We start from the raw sequence: 16,084 nt of genomic DNA on the forward strand, positions 1-16,084 counted from the left end.
TGTTTTAAGTAGATGTAGCATTACTCGATTTTGGAGGGAGGGGGGGCACCATATTTTCTGCTGCACATCACTCCCCACCGGTCCAGCGTGTGTGGTTTGTAGCACTGGATCTGGCCCTTGTTTCAAAATACAAGGGCCTGGATTCGCTCGAGGCTCCCAGCGGCGCGTGAGCAGCTAGCTGGCACCTACGGTTCGTCCCCGCCATCTGCGTGGGAGGGGCAGGTCGAAGCGGCAGCCTTTCCGCCTCGTCCTTGGCTCACACGTGTCCATCGACGACTGGCGCGCTATGACCTGGGCGCGGCGACGCACCAGCGTCACACGTCCTGATCTCTACCCGCCGTGTACCTACTCACTGACAGGATTCTCTCGCACTTGTGTGCCCCTCTGTCATTGCGAGTGGGTTCGAAAACTCCGAGTCATATGGGTTCACTCCCGAGCGACGAGTTCGGGTGCACCGGGTCTATGCACGCGCAGGGGCAAGGCGCGGAGAGAGCACGGGCAGTGCACCAGCACCGGGCTCATCCACTCCACACCGCCCTCGCCTTCCCCGCCGCTGGGCAGCCCAGCCCAGGCTGAAAACCCCAGCTCCCCCCGCGCCGCACCGCACCGCAGAGTTCTCCGCCTCTCCGGCGTCGCTTCCACCCCGCGAGCGCGAGCGACAGCGAGACCGGCCGGACTGGGCCATGGCGGCGGCTCCGTTCGTCTACTGCGCCCCCTCCGACGGCGGCCGCACCGGTACGTCCCCCCTCCCCCCTTCGGTTTGCTCCCGCGATCATCCCTTCCTCTCCTCCTCTCTCTGCGGCTGCATTCCTGACCGAGATCGTACGTGCGCGCGTGTGTGCAGATGAGAACGCTCTCCTGATGGCGGCGCTCCACGGCAACCTCGGCCGCCTCAAAGGTAGCACTTTCTCCTCCTCTCCGCCATGCTCCTGTGCATTTTCCTCATTTCTGTTCTAGTCTAGTCATGCCATGCGCGTGCTGTGTCTGTGGGGTCGGAGGTTGTTCAGGCATGCTGCATTGCTGAGGCGCCTAACCATCCACCACCGCTTGTTCGGAAAATAGTATGCTTATCGGATTCTATTTTCTGTGTTGCCACGGGTGACTTGATTTGTCAGATGCTATGCTATGTATTGCTTGTTTTATTGCATTCACCATTTAGAAACATCAGCGTTAGATTAGCAACGATGAGTCCAAGCAATTTTATTATCTACTAGTAATTACAAGATTTCATACTTAGTCTCCCTCCTGAAATCCGGACGAGCATTCCGGTTAAAACAAAATTCAGAGGAGCAGTGTTTTTATCTTATCTTAACAAACCAGGGTGTTAATCTTGCATCTATTGATGATGGGACACGACTCTGTTTACAACCAAATTTGCAGTATAGTCAAGTACTCTAGATTCATATGTCGTCAAGAGTTTCACTGCATAACTGTGTCCATGAATGCATTAAATCGGTTCCTTTGGCCTCTGAGTCTGAGGTTCTTATGCATTGCATACATGTTTCCATTTTTTCTTTCGGTTTTCGATTTTGTTGATTCGGCTGTCTATTTCTGTAATGTGATGTTTGTTTCTGTGAGGAAAGATATTGTAAACAGTCTTACTCGGGGGAATGGTGGCCCATCGGCGATTTTTTCTTTCAACAAAGATGGAGTTGATGTGTTGCATGGTGCGGCATGTGGAGGCCATCTGGAGGTTTGCAAGTATTTGGTGGAGGAGCTTGGGGGAGATGTGAATGCTCCTGGAATTGGAAGCGTAGCTCTAGGTCTTTCTCTATTTCTTTCCCCATTTTTGGAATCGGTGGCTGCCATGCCAATGTTTTCCAGTATGCGATCGAGATTGTGTTGATATGTGCTTTTCTTACAGGTGCAACTCCGTTTATGATGTCAGCTCAGTCTGGTGATGTTCCCACTGTCAAGTATTTCCTTGATCATGGTGGTGATCTAATGAAAGCAGATGACAAGGGACGCACAATTCTCCACCATGCTGTCTCGGCAGGTTCTCCCCTTGATACGCGCATACATACATGATTTCTCCAAGATGGTCGTTTTACTAGATGTTATTTACTCTACTACACTTGGTTTGTTCATTGTTATGGCAAAACATGACTTACGGAATCATCTCGTTCACTACAGGATGCTGCAAGGTAACAGAGTTCCTCCTTTCAAAAGGGGTGCCAGTCGACATAGACTGTGGCCGTGGACCACCACTCTTCATGGCTGCTACAAATGAGCAGGATAAGACGCTGAAGATTTTATTGGACCACCATGCAAATGTATATAGCCTCCTCTGTTTCCTATTTCTGTTGATTCAGAGTTAATTTGGACAGATAATTGTTAGTTTGCCAACTAGTTAGATGATGTGGGCAAATATGTCTTGTCCTGGGGGTGTTTTGGTTGCTTGGAGTAAAACATACTTAGATACTGCAAATATGTTTTAGGTTTATGAAATTCAGTAGAGATCTTGAAGTGTGTTTGATTGATGGAGCAACCCATTTCAATCTTCGAACCAAACAAGCTTGTTAGGTCAGGATTAGGATTGGATTGTTCACTTACATTTTATCCCTCGAAAAAACCACCAAACACACCAGTAAATTATATGATGACATGCTTTTTTATTAGGAACTCTTGACTTTATCATGCCACCTGTGTTTCTTAATACAAAACACAATACTCTGCTTTCAGCCTAACATCATTATCAGCGGTGCTACTACTCCCCTGCTGAGTGCTCTTATTTACCGTTCATTGAAGTGCATGAAGCTACTCATTAAGGTGAGTATTCTCTTGATTATTAATCATAGCAATGTGTTGATTTTCCCTACTCTACCTTTATGTCATCACTGCGATGCTTATATGCTGATGTGCATTGAGATAACACTGAACATTCTATTGCATAATCCTCTTTACAGGCTGGTGCCGATGTTAATTGCAAGGCTTCCACTATGACACTTTTGGTGTTTGCTACAATGCAAGGAGGTTATACCAACTTCATTAAGTTTCTGTTGAAGGCTGGAGCTGATCCTAATATTCCCGATGATGTATGTTCCGTATATTTTCTGTATATTTTGCTGTCCTGGTATGCAGAATTTCACTATATACTATCAAATCTTCTGGTGATGCTATTATTCAAAGAAGCCATTTAGCAGTGAGTTTAGGTTGCTTTGTGCCGTTGACTAGGTGGGAAATTGACGCTTGTGCTTAGTTAAGTTGTGTTGACCTTTCATTCTAACAGTCTTTATCATTAAAAAAACCTATGTGGGCGACTTAGATATCACCTCATGGGAATCGAACTCTCGTGGTAGGGTGACCTCACTCCACATCCACCATTGATACAGCCCAATTCTCAATTCGTAACTGGGAGTATATAAGACCACCTAGGTAGTAGTATATGTATTCCTTTTTTATATACAAATATCAAGGTATTTAAAAAATATGCACTTTTGTGGTGTCTGAGTCTTGTGGTGTCACTAAAAACTCTTGTGGTGTCTGAGTCTCAACTTTGGCTGAAATGCCTCTCTTTGAAAACTTGCGTGCTGGCAGTTTGAATTGCTTAGCAATTTTATAATGCTTTTCGGGTAAATCCTTGTTGAAACATTTGATAATTTTTTTACATAGATCCTGGTTCCTTCCCACAATGTTAAAATTTTCTGCATCGAGAGTACATTACACAATGTTCACGTTCCTTTGCTATATATGTATCCTAAACAGTTGATGAGATACTGAGATATCAGTATGTACCATTCTGGGTAGCAGCATTTCTCCAATGACTCATGCAATACAAACTGAAATAAATTCACCTCTTTAGCTTAATTATGTGGTTCTTCATCCCAGCTGTTGGAATTCTCTCCTTGTTGAAATATTTGATAATTACAGTGATCCTGGTTCTTTCTGACAATATTATAATTATTTACATGGATTCTAAGTTATGAATGATCAGGTTCTTATGTTATCGCTATGGTTTACCTTTTTATTGATGTCTTAAATATTCGAAATAAGTGACATTTCTTTTTAATTTTCTTGCCCAGTTGGGTAGGTTACCAATAGAGCTTGCTGCATTACGAGATTGCAAGGAAGAGGTTGAAATGTTGCTTCCTTTGACTACGCCAATTCCAACTGTCCCAAACTGGAGTATTGAGGGGGTAATTTCCCATGTGAAAAATGAAGATAAAAAACCAATGGTATGTTATTTTGATATTTTCTGTTCTTATGTCGTTTCCATATTGAATATTGCTTTGAAAACTAAGCCATCGTTTTGTTCTTCAGTCCTGAAATCTGTCCGTTCAGTATTATTGTAAGCTCTGGTTACTATGTAGACAAGACCACATTATGGGGTTTTCTTAGGATAAACCACCAACTTTAATTTGGAAGGGTAATGATTGTAATGAATAGAAAATGCTAACCAAATTCTGTTTTTATGTTGGATAACTGGTAGAAATGACTGAGGAAAATAGTACTGCTGCTTCCAGTGTTCAAAAGTACAAACACCTTACACCTGATAAGATCAACTCTTAAGATAAGGCAATTGGTGTACTCTTTGTGAAATGATAGTTGCATATAGATTGTATGGCAGTCTCAGTTCAAGGAACTGCCATTAACTTATCATTATTTAGAGCGCTGAAGCAAATCTTGAAATACTGTAGATTAGTTAGGGCTGTCTGGTACAGGAATATTGAATGTTGCTCATAGTCATGGATCTCATAGCGTGGTTGTGAAGTACACCAGCATCATGTACAGACTGTGCTACTTGCTACTCCCTCCGTTCGGAATTACTTGTCGCGAAAATGTATGTATCTAGAACTAAAATACGTCTAGATACATTCATTTCTGCGACGAGTAATTCTGAACGGAGGGAGTAGTATAGTAGTAATAATGTCTCATGAACAATATATTTTAGTTAAGTACCACACTTGTTCTAAAATTATGTTGCACTTGCAAGCACATACGCAGTGTTTTCCCCTTGGTTATTTCCGTGAAAGATAAAACACCTTGATCTCTGCTCATGTCCCCATGTTTCCTATTGCCTGCCATCTACTTTGCGCTGCAGGCCCCACTTGGTGTTTTCATAGATTGTAACATTGTTCTAACTTTCCCCCGCAAAAGAAAGACATTGTTCTAGCTTTAGCGACATCATTTAGTGGTAAAGAAAAGGATAACGGTGTTCTAGTACTAGTTGCATGCTTCTTTTGAAGAAGACACAAGTGGCTTATGTTCCTCCATTTTCGGTGCATTTCCTATACCTATAATTGCAGAGGAGTTCTTTTAAGACCTTGACTCTGTGCTTCCGACCAGTAACAATTTTCTCCATTTGATGTGGCATTTGCCGTATGCATGCATGCAGCATAATTATGTGAAAGAGCTTGCCACCTAGATAGTAAGCTATGTAGAATGTTGAACACAAGGGTTGCTGATTTTCTTTTTTGTGATGGAAATTATCATAGTAGATGATGATTACTTCTAGAATTCAAATATCCATTTCATGTTTATTTTACTTATTGTCTAGGAGCAACGGCACCGTGAAAGAAGACAACGTTTGCTCAAGTCACAGGCTGATACAGCATTCAAGCTGAAGGAGTATAAGATGGCATCAGAGTGTTATGGTCTGGTAAACCTCTTGCACTTAATCTATGATGGTTTAGAAGATAATTTTTGTGTGTTAACAGGGATCTAGTTGGAGAGCTTTTTTTTCTTTTCTATCTAGGTTTCTTATTATCTAACCTTAAAATATCTGACCATTTTTAATGTAAAATATGAGCTTTGATTGTCGAAAAACAGTGTAATTGACAATGAATAATAGGACTGGGACATGATGTATTGCTTATTAATTTGCCATGTCTGATTTCACGTTATTTGTCACTGACTGAAACTAATCTTCACTCTATAATTTTTTGGGACTGATCTTCACTGACAGAGATTAATATGCATACTACTAAGCAAATTTGACTTCACTTTAGAAACTTATATTGGCATCATCTGCGCATGTTAGAAAAAACAGAGTACTTCCATGAGAAGTTATTTTTCTCCTTGTCAGCTAATATGAATCTTTGATATGTTTGTCTACTGCCTCTGTTAATGTGTGTGGTGTGCCATCAAACGGTTGTACCCAAACTGATTATAAGTAGGTACATGTAAATTGAACAAGCCAATCAATCTAGTTAGAGAATGTGTTCCAACTCCATCTGCAGTATTAAGTTTTGAGAATAATATTTGGATGACCACCTTTTGACCGTAGGCAATAGATCATGGAGAGAGTGCAACACTGTATGCAAACAGAAGTGTTTGTAAACTGCTCTTGGGCGATGGTGAAGGGTCTTTGTCAGATGCTCTCAGGTGCAGAATGCTCCGGCCTGATTGGGCAAAAGCTTGCTACCGTCAAGCTGCAGCTCATATGCTACTCAAGGTGCCCTCTAGCTTGCCAGTGTGTCCACTGATGACTTACTCCATAATCGATACTGATCTTTGATTTGCTCTGCTCCCAGGAGTATAAGCAAGCCTGTGATGCTCTCTTGGATGCACAAAACTTGGATCCTGGGAATGCTGAGATTGAACGTGAACTACGGTAACCTACTCTCTTATGCTCGTCTCTTTTGAGTGCCTCCAAATGCTGCTACGGTTTAGGTTGGCAAAGTACGTTTACAGTGATGAGAAGCAGTTGCATACTTGACTATTTCACGTCAAGGGCCATTAGTGCACACCCCTGAAGAACTTCTTTCTTTCTTATGCGCCACTTGTGTCTAAGTAACGTGTAGGGCTGGACCTACTATGAGGAATGATGTGGTCATCTATTGAGTTGCATATTGAGGCACTACTGTTAGGGCTGACATTTCCATTTCAACCGGTTGAAATCTCGCAGGAAGGCTAGGGAACTCATGAAGAATCCTCCTGCCGAAGGTGAGCAGTGAGGCGCGGGCGTGCGCAGGCTGGAACATGTTCCACCTTTCACTAAAGTAGAACTATGGCAGGAACTTCTGATCCTTGTGTTGTGCTACGAAATTCATGCGGAAAAACTCGTGACTGCAGACTGCTAAAACACGACTTTGTCTGGAATTATCTCGTCTTGCCCGTCGATTGTACTTGCTGTATGCAATTTATGTTGTTTTGGGTTCGTACGTTTTGCATTTTTGACTATTGAGCAAATGGATTAAATGCAACATCGACATGGGCTAGTTTAAAACGGCGCGCTCTTCCGTTTAGAAAAAATATACTAATGGCGGGCTGTGCTCTCCATGTCGCTCTCGCCCCTCGCAGGGGCTACGCTCCGCCAGAGCTTCACCAGAGCTCAACCCAATCGCCTTTGCTGCTGGATGCGGCTGAAGGTGGCTGAATGAAGGCGTTGGTGCGTCTGACTGGAGCAGCTGGGGCGGCGCTTTTTGTTGTCGTAGTTGGGGCGGAGGACCTTGATTCTTGATTGTTCCACTACAGCACAGGTTGCAAGTACAAAGTTAGGGATTTCAGAGAACCTTTGCATGAGCTGCTAGTACACGAGCAACATTATTACAAGCCCTTGGGCAACAGCCTACATTAACCGGATCAAAGTACACATTCAGCAAATGCTTGACTTCCTGAAAAATAAATCCACGTGTCGCCAAATCATAACATTGCTCGTTGTAACACGTTTAAGCACTAGGCAATCTGTCTCGGTGATGATGTGCCACAAGCCTAGTCCCGCAGCTCACAAATTGCCTTCATGAACGCCGAGACCTCCGCTTGCAGAGCATCCTGCCTCTCCTACACCTTCATCTTCATTTCCGATCACAGACCCCGAGCCTCCCATTGAAGTGCCTATATCAACATTAATTTTAAGAAAACGGTGGAGGAGGAGTCCACTTTTTCTGTTCTTTCTGAGCTGCGGGACTAGGCTTGGGTCAGCACATCAAATAGCAGACTGCGCCGGCTCCTGACGCTATGTTAGTCCCTGGGAGTGGCGAGGGTCACACAGAGAGCAGAGTGCGCCATCATGAACTAGTCCATGTTTTATTATGCATTCAATCAATTTGCTCAATGATTGAAAATGCAAAAGCACTCATCCAAAATAAAAGTAATTGCATACGGCAAGTACAATCCACAGGCAAGACGAGAAAATTTCATACAAAGTCTCGTTGTAGCAGTCTGCAGTTTCGCATGAATTTCAAATCAAGACACAAGGATTAGAAGTTCCTGCTAGCTCCACTTCAGTGAAAAGTAGAACATGTTCCAGCCTGCGCCCGCCCGCACCTCACTGCTCACCTTCGCCTGAAGAATTCTTCATGAGCTCCCTAGCCTTCCTGCAAGAAATTCAGCCCGATGGAATGGAAATGTCAGCGCTAACAATAGTCCCTAAATATGCAACTCAATGACTACATGATTCCTCTTTCTAGGGCTGACATAGTCACTAATGGCAGTCCTAGACGTTACTGAACCACAAGTGCCGCATAAGAAAAAGTTCTTCAGAGTTGTGCGCTAATGGCATTCTACGTGTATAGTCAAGTATGCAACTGCTTCAGGTCACTAGCTATAAAGTAATTTGCTAGCCTAAACCCATGCATACTTGCATTTGGAAGACACGGAAAAGAGATGAGCAAAGAGAGAAGGTTACCGTAGTTCACCCTCAATTTCAGCATTTCCAGGATCCAGATCTTGTGCATCCAAGAAAGCATTACAGGCTTGTTCATACTCCTGGGTGCATGGCAAATCAAGGAATCTGACCAGAATGTAAGATTAATATGTAAATAGTGAACACACTGGCAAGCTAGATTCACCTTGAGTAGCATGTGAGCTGCACCTTGACGATAGCAAGCTTTTGCCCAGTGAGGTCGCAGCACTCTGCACCTGAGAGCATCTGACAAAGCACCTTTACCATCACCCATGAGCAGTTTACAAAGACTCCTGTTGCAATACAGTGTTGCACACTCTTCATGACATATTGCCTATGGTCAAACATGAGAGGTCATGAAAATATTATTTTCAACTTAAAATCGCCATATACAGGAGTTTTATTCAACACTTATTTATGGACAAGTAGAAAACCGTGTAAAAACTTTACTACTAAGTAATACCACAGAATGGAGTTGTGGAACACATTCTCTTACTAGACTGATTGGCTTGTTCAATTTACATTTACGGTCAATTTGAATATGTAGTTAACAATCCTAAGTAGACATCATCACATCAGACGCAGACAGTGGGCAACCAACAAAATTTCATATTAGCTGAGAAAAAATAAATAAGTTTTCATGGAATGTGGAGATATAAGAAGTCAAACAAAGAATGTCAAATATGTTCTCAAGTGAAGTCAAATTTACTTAATATGCATGATCTACGTCGGTTAAGATTAGTCCAAATGAGTGACCAATCAAGTCAAGTACATACATGGCATACTAACAAGTTATCTCTAGATCGCTACCTACCATATACATGTGACCCATTATTGGTTATGCCATGTCCATAATGATATGAGTTGAGAACCAGTCAAACATTGTTTTTATTCATTAATTGCCACCCCCTAAATGGGCACCCCAAGAGAAATTTCTTTCATTCTACCACATAATCATTAAGATGCGTGAATTTCATCACATTCTTAAAGTAAGGTTGCTTCAAATTATATTAATCTAGATGGATCTAGCTCAGATCTAGTTGTAATTTTAGTCGGTCTTCAATCAGATATATTCATGGCCACATACACAACACTACATTTAAAACACATGGAGCTCATGGAATCATTGTCCCCCAGTTACACGTTTCTTTTCAGGATCATCAGATAATATATATTTTTCTGTTTTTGTGCCATTCCCAGCTGACATGTTACATTGAAAAAAACTGTTTGATACCCGAAGTGGTTAATAATGTAAATTACTATATAGAGTATATAGTAAGAAACCTAATTGGTTAGAAAAGAAACTGATTTTAATTCAGTTCCCATTGACAGCAAAAACTTACTCATCTAAACCATCATAGCATAAGTGGAAGAGGTTTACCATATCATAGAACTGTGATGCAATCTTATACTCCTTCTGCTCGAATGCCGCATCAGCTTGTAACTTCAAGAATTTTTTTCTCCTTTGATGGTCCCTTAGCTCCAGGACGATACATAATGAAACAGGAATTAAATGTTCGAATTGCGGAAATAATCATCATTCACTGTGATGATTTGCTCGAATGCCCTAAGGCTATTTTCTCAAAGAAGTATGCTATTATATATAGACCATCCTTTTCTTTATCATGGATTATTGTCGTGAAAGTCAGAACAATGTTACAATCTACCAAACACCAGGTGTGGCCTGCAGTGCACAGTAGATGGCAGGCAACATGAAACATGAGAATATGAGCACAGATCAAGGTGTTCCTTCTTTCACAGAAACAACCAAGGAGAACACATTGCAATGTGCTAGCCAGTTAGGTACTCCATCCGTCCGAAATTACTTGTCACTAATATGAATGTATCTAGATGTATTTTTAGTTCTAGATACATCCATTTCTATGACAAGTAATTTGGAACAGAGGGAGTACATAATGGGATAAAGGGCTCGGACATATACATGATAGATAGCATTTGCCCACACCTCAATAGAAAGGACTGCGACATAATTTATAGCTAGTATGCCACTTAAATAAAACATAATTGTTCATGTGACATTGTTACTAGATACTAATGAATAACACACCCTGCACATGATGTCGTGTACTCCCTCCATTCCAGAATATAAGGTGTATCTAATTCCGTGCAAGTCAAACTTGTGTCTGTGTTTGACCAAGATTATAGAATGAAGTATCGACATCTACAATACAAAATAAGTAAAATATGAAAATACTTCTCATGATGGATCTAATGATGCAAATTTGATACCGTAGATATTGATATATTTTTCCTAAAAACTTCAAACATGCATATGTTTGACTTTTGAAAAAACTAATACACCTTATATTTTGAAACGGAGTATTTTCTAACCATGCTATGGATCAATAAGACCATAACTATGAGCCATATCTAAGCATTCATGTATCAGAGAGCATCCAACTATTCTCTACACATCATATGCTTATGACAGCTAACAGAACTGAGACTTGCCTAAAATTTACATGCAAATATCATTGTGGAAAGGGCACTGCAGTTATCCTATTTTAAGAGTCGATCTTATCAGGTGTCAGGTATTTGCACTTTTGAAGCTTGGAAGCAGAAGAACTCTTTTACTTTATGATTTTCACCTAGTTTGGATATCATTTTTTATTCATTGCAATTTAGGGTTTGTTTATATTATGTTCCATTAAGCTATAGTTGATAGTGCGTATCACACATCGTTCATGATGTCTATTCACTCTCAGCATGATCATATTACCCTTCTAATTAAATTATAGTTAGGTTTTCTAGGCTAGTCACCAGTAAAAAAAACTATCTTTATGATATATCCCAAGTTGGGAGACCTAAGATTACTCCAATAAATAACTCATGGTTCTATCAATGTACATATGGTGCCATGCATATAATGACCAGTTGACCATAGCTTATAATAACATTAATGGATAATAAATTTAGAGTTGAAGAACAAATAAAGGTTTAGCTTTCAAACAGTATCCAATATTAAAACAACATCAGAACAGACACAACATACCATTGGCTTTTTATCTTCAATTTTTGCATGAGAAACTACTCCCTCAACACTCTAGTTTGGGACATTTGGAATTGGGGAAGTTAAAGGAAACAGCATTTCAACCTCTTCCATGCAATCACGTACTGCAGCAAGCACTACCGGCAACCTACCCAACTGACCAACAAAAGAAAAGGTAACAGTTAATTATTTCAGAAAGTAAGAACGTCATTCAAGAAAGGAACTATTTAAAATATAGAAAAATAACATGAACATGATGTAAGTATAATCGATGTAAGAATCGTAATGAATACTAACAATAGGGATGAAGAACATGAACTTAACTAAAAAAACAATTTATTCTATTGTTTATTGCATGAATACATTTGAGAAATGTTGCTACCCAGAATGGTGAGAACTCAGTAGCTCATCAGCTGTCAAGTTATGCATGATATGCTTTCAAAAGGGAAAAAAATACTGATATATGTTGCAAACTTGTTGGATACAAGCAAGTAGCAACATTTTTATAATGTTATATGATGGAAGAGAATAGACATAGTCAACGACACAAAGCAACCTAAATTCATTCCCAAAACAGCTCACCAACATGATAAGAGGAGTTGCATAATAGTATCCCCAAAAGCTTTAATGGAGTATGGTGATACAGTCAGCAAAATATATAGAAAAAAATACAAACCATGCATCATCGAGGGTATTAGGATCTGCTCCAGCCTTCAACAGAAACCGAATGAAGTTGGTACAACCTTCTCGCATTGTAGCATATACCAATGGAGACATGGCGCAACCCTTGCAGTTAATATCGGCACCAGCCTGTGAAAAGGAATTATTCAATAGAATGTTAATGGTGGTATCTCCATGTATATCAGAGAGTATAGAGATGGTAGACTAAGCAAAGCAAAATACAACACATGAATGGACAAATAATCCCGAGAATTCTCACCTCAACGAGTGTCTCCATGCATTTGAGTGAACGCTGAGTAAGAGCCATAAACAACGGACTTCCCAAACTGGTGACAATGATATTAGGTGCCACTGGTTGTGTTTCACTACTCAGTTTTGCCACTAGGAATTTTAACTGCTAAAAAAATACATCGTTTTGTTAGGCACAAGCTCAAAAATGCCACTGGACGCAATTACTGTCAGCTCTCTAATCTCATTTGCCATGTTATAATGACCAAAATACGTATAGACCAATATGTCAGCTCTTCCTCTATCTCACTACAATAAAGTGTGGGTCCCACTTGATCCCAACAACGTTCTTATTTTCCTATAAAATTATTCGCTTGCTTACTCTTGACAAGTGGGGTCCACACATATCATTGTGAGATACACATAGATGACATGTGGGTATAGAAGAATTTTCATCATATAACATGGTCAACGAGTTTGACCTGACAATAACTATGTCTAATGGCATTTTTGAGTAAACATCTAACAAAACGATGGCATTTTTGAGGAAGCATCTCATGGGACGATGGCATTTTTGAGGAGTTATAACTTCTAATGGCAAAACTGGGTAGTGGGACACAAATAGTGGCATAAATGATAAAAACCCAAAAGTATATGTGCAAATTAACTCTGAATCAAGAGAAATAAAAAAAGTGAAGGCCATATACATTTGCGTTGTGATCCAACAAAATCTTCAGTGTGTTATCCTTCCCATTTGCAGCAGCCACGAATGCTGGTGTTCCATGGCCATAGTTTATGTCGACTGGAACTACTTTTGAAAGGAGGAACTCTGTCACCTTGCAGCATCCTGTTGTAAACAAAAATGATCCCATAACTCATGTTCTGCCATAATAATTAAACATAGTGTACTAGAGTAGTAGAGTAAATAACTACTAGTAAATCTTAGTAAAAATAACCATCTTCAAGAAATCGTGTGTGTGTGTCAGGGAGAAGAACCTGCAGCCACAGCATGGTGGAGAACTGTGCGTCCTTTGTCATCTGCTTTCAATATATCACCACCATGATCAAGAAAATACTTGACGGTAGCAACATCATCAGACGAGGCTGACAACATAAATGGAGTTGCACCTGTGATAACACACATTGTCAGTGCAATCATAGATGTCATGCTAGCAATAATTGAAATGGCAGCCACCAGTTTTAAAAATGAAGAAAGGGATAGATAAAGACCCCCTAGAGCACCAGCTCCATATCCAGGAGCATTTACATCTCCATTAAGCTCCTCCACCAAATACTTGCAAACCTCCAGTTGCGCAAAACATGCCGCCGTGTGCAACACAGAATATCCTTTGATGTTGAAAGAAAAAATCGCCGATGGGTCACCCTTTTCTTTGGTAAGATTCTTTATAATACCTTCCCCAAAAGTAAACATAATCACATTATAGAAACAAATGGACCAATTAACAAGATAGAAGACAAAAAGAAAAGAAGCAAGCATGCGAAATGGACAACTACTTCATGAAGTTCAAGGGACCAATCTGAAGCATTGCTGGACAGCCATCCAGTAAAAAACTGAAAATACATGACAAAACACAACGTTTTAGAGTACTTCTACACTATGAATTGTGTATGTGGTGGACAGTTAGATCGTTTCATCGAAAGTTGTCACGTTTATACCATGATTTTTCAGCTGATCTATGTATATATGTGTCTGCTGAGTAGTGCACTGCAAACGATCTAGCCATGTGAGTGCGACGGTCGGTCCTAAAACTGCATGTCATGGACTCATGGTTGCCATCAGAAAAATACTAGTGTTGATGAGTACGGAAAAACATTGCATTCGTTACTGGATAGCAAACTGTTACAAGTAAAACATTCGACCAGAACTATGTTCGTATGACAGCTTATTGAAGATAAATGTACCGGAAGTCGGTGCCCGCTGTAACTATGCAAGATAACTCAGCGTCGCATCAACATGGACCAAAACAAAATCATACACGTGTGACGTGGCAGATTCAGTGCTATATTCAAGCAAATCTAATCGTCCATCGCTGCTAAGTGCTAACTCAAAGCCTATGTTTGTAACGCATTATCGCTGCTAAGTGGAAAAGAGGAAGGGGCTACCTTTGAGGAGACCAAGGTTGCCGTCGATGGCCGTGTTCATTAGATCCTTCTTAACTGCACGCGCGCGCGCGCACCATCGCCATTAGAAACGAAGCTGGGGTCAGGCAGAGGGGAACGAACGCCGGAGCGAGCAGTCAGGGGCTAGAGTCGACGTACGGTCATCGTCGGGGCGGTAGACGAGCGGCTGAGTCATGGCTCAACCCCGGCGATCTAGCTTGCCCGGCCCGCTCGCGGGGTGGAAGCTTCCGGAGGCGGCCATGAAGAACCCTGCGGACTGGCGGAGTGCGGTGCGGTGCGGCGTTGTTGGGGGGCTCTGGCTTTGGCCTGGACTCGGGTGAAGCCTTTGCGTATTGGTGCTTGAACTATGCTTTCAGTACGATATACTTCATATCGCACCATCCATGCCGAAGGCCAAACAGCAGTAGGCCGTTGGATTAGTCGTCGTGGCAGGATCGCACCATAAAACGACGTATGCGATCTATGCGCTGCACCGAGCCTTTTTCTAGGAACGGGAGAGTTTTATATTGATCCATTACCGGAATCTAGTTATACGCAGAGTGCCACGGACACTCGGCAAAGGGCCTATAACCGTCAGCAAAGCCTTTGCCGAGTGCTACACTCGGCAAAAGCCACCTAGCATACATCTCTCCGGCAAACAGGAATTTGTTGTGAGCCAGAGCATGGGCACTCGGCAAAGATTTTGTCGAGTGCCAAACAGTACAACTCAGCAAAATAAAGTGACTTTCACGTCGGCTGATTCCGCCAGCTATTTGCGGAGAGTGGCTCTCGGCAAAGCCGCCACAGCCAACTGCCAGCGTGCCACTTTGCCGAGAGCAGCTCTCGGCAAAGATCCGTTCCCAGACAACTTTTTACTGCTTTCCCCCTGATCCCTGCCACAAAAATTTATATACAATACACAAGCAAGCATTTCAAGTCTCAGTGCCTAACAACAAACTCACATAACCATTACATAAAATAGTTCACACGAACTTCTTTTGAGATGACAAGCTGGTAGCTCTTTAGTACAAATGCTTACTTACTAAACAATAAAGTGGTCAATGCATTTTTACATGCGACCACAAGATAAAAGTAACATCATAATTATCACAAAGTGAAGAAGAATTATCAAGTTCTTCCATCGACTAAACCCGATAAGTCGTTTCTGGCTAGCACATCCAGTCAACCCATCCACTGAACCCATTAATTCAGATTTTCTCTTCTGCTTAAGCACATACTGATTGTAATGATACTCTGCCTTCTCTCTGCTATTGAACGAGTCGTGGGAGCTGCCTTCCTAGTAAATCACTTGTTCATTGCATTCAGATCATGAATCATAGACTCCTGAACATCTACCTTTGTACACCGCATACCACTTCATCTACAAAGATAGAGAAAAAAGGTAGAGAAATAATGCAAGGTTAAAATAGCACATCATACATAATCCACGTAAGCGTTCATCACTCATACTACAATCA

The 16,084-nt window shown here is 41.4% G+C and overlaps 1 protein-coding gene and 1 pseudogene across 1 annotated transcript; one reads left to right on the plus strand and one right to left on the minus strand.

The window, feature by feature from the left end:
* Positions 1–488: 488 nt before the first annotated feature.
* On the plus strand, positions 489–7,103 carry LOC109757372 (uncharacterized). The gene is made up of 12 exons (XM_020316192.4): positions 489–735; positions 845–898; positions 1,584–1,763; positions 1,865–1,996; positions 2,134–2,273; positions 2,683–2,769; positions 2,907–3,035; positions 4,023–4,175; positions 5,498–5,599; positions 6,227–6,394; positions 6,474–6,553; positions 6,848–7,103. Exons 1-12 carry the CDS (start codon positions 684–686, stop codon positions 6,894–6,896), a joined length of 1,326 nt encoding a protein of 441 aa, XP_020171781.1. The 5' UTR covers positions 489–683; the 3' UTR covers positions 6,897–7,103.
* Positions 7,104–7,890: 787 nt separating this feature from the next.
* LOC109757371 (uncharacterized) lies at positions 7,891–14,802 on the minus strand (annotated as a pseudogene).
* Between the last annotated feature and the right edge of the window lie 1,282 nt (positions 14,803–16,084).

Source organism: Aegilops tauschii, chromosome 3 (genome assembly GCF_002575655.3).
Source record: "Aegilops tauschii subsp. strangulata cultivar AL8/78 chromosome 3, Aet v6.0, whole genome shotgun sequence".
Taxonomy (NCBI): Eukaryota; Viridiplantae; Streptophyta; class Magnoliopsida; order Poales; family Poaceae; genus Aegilops; species Aegilops tauschii.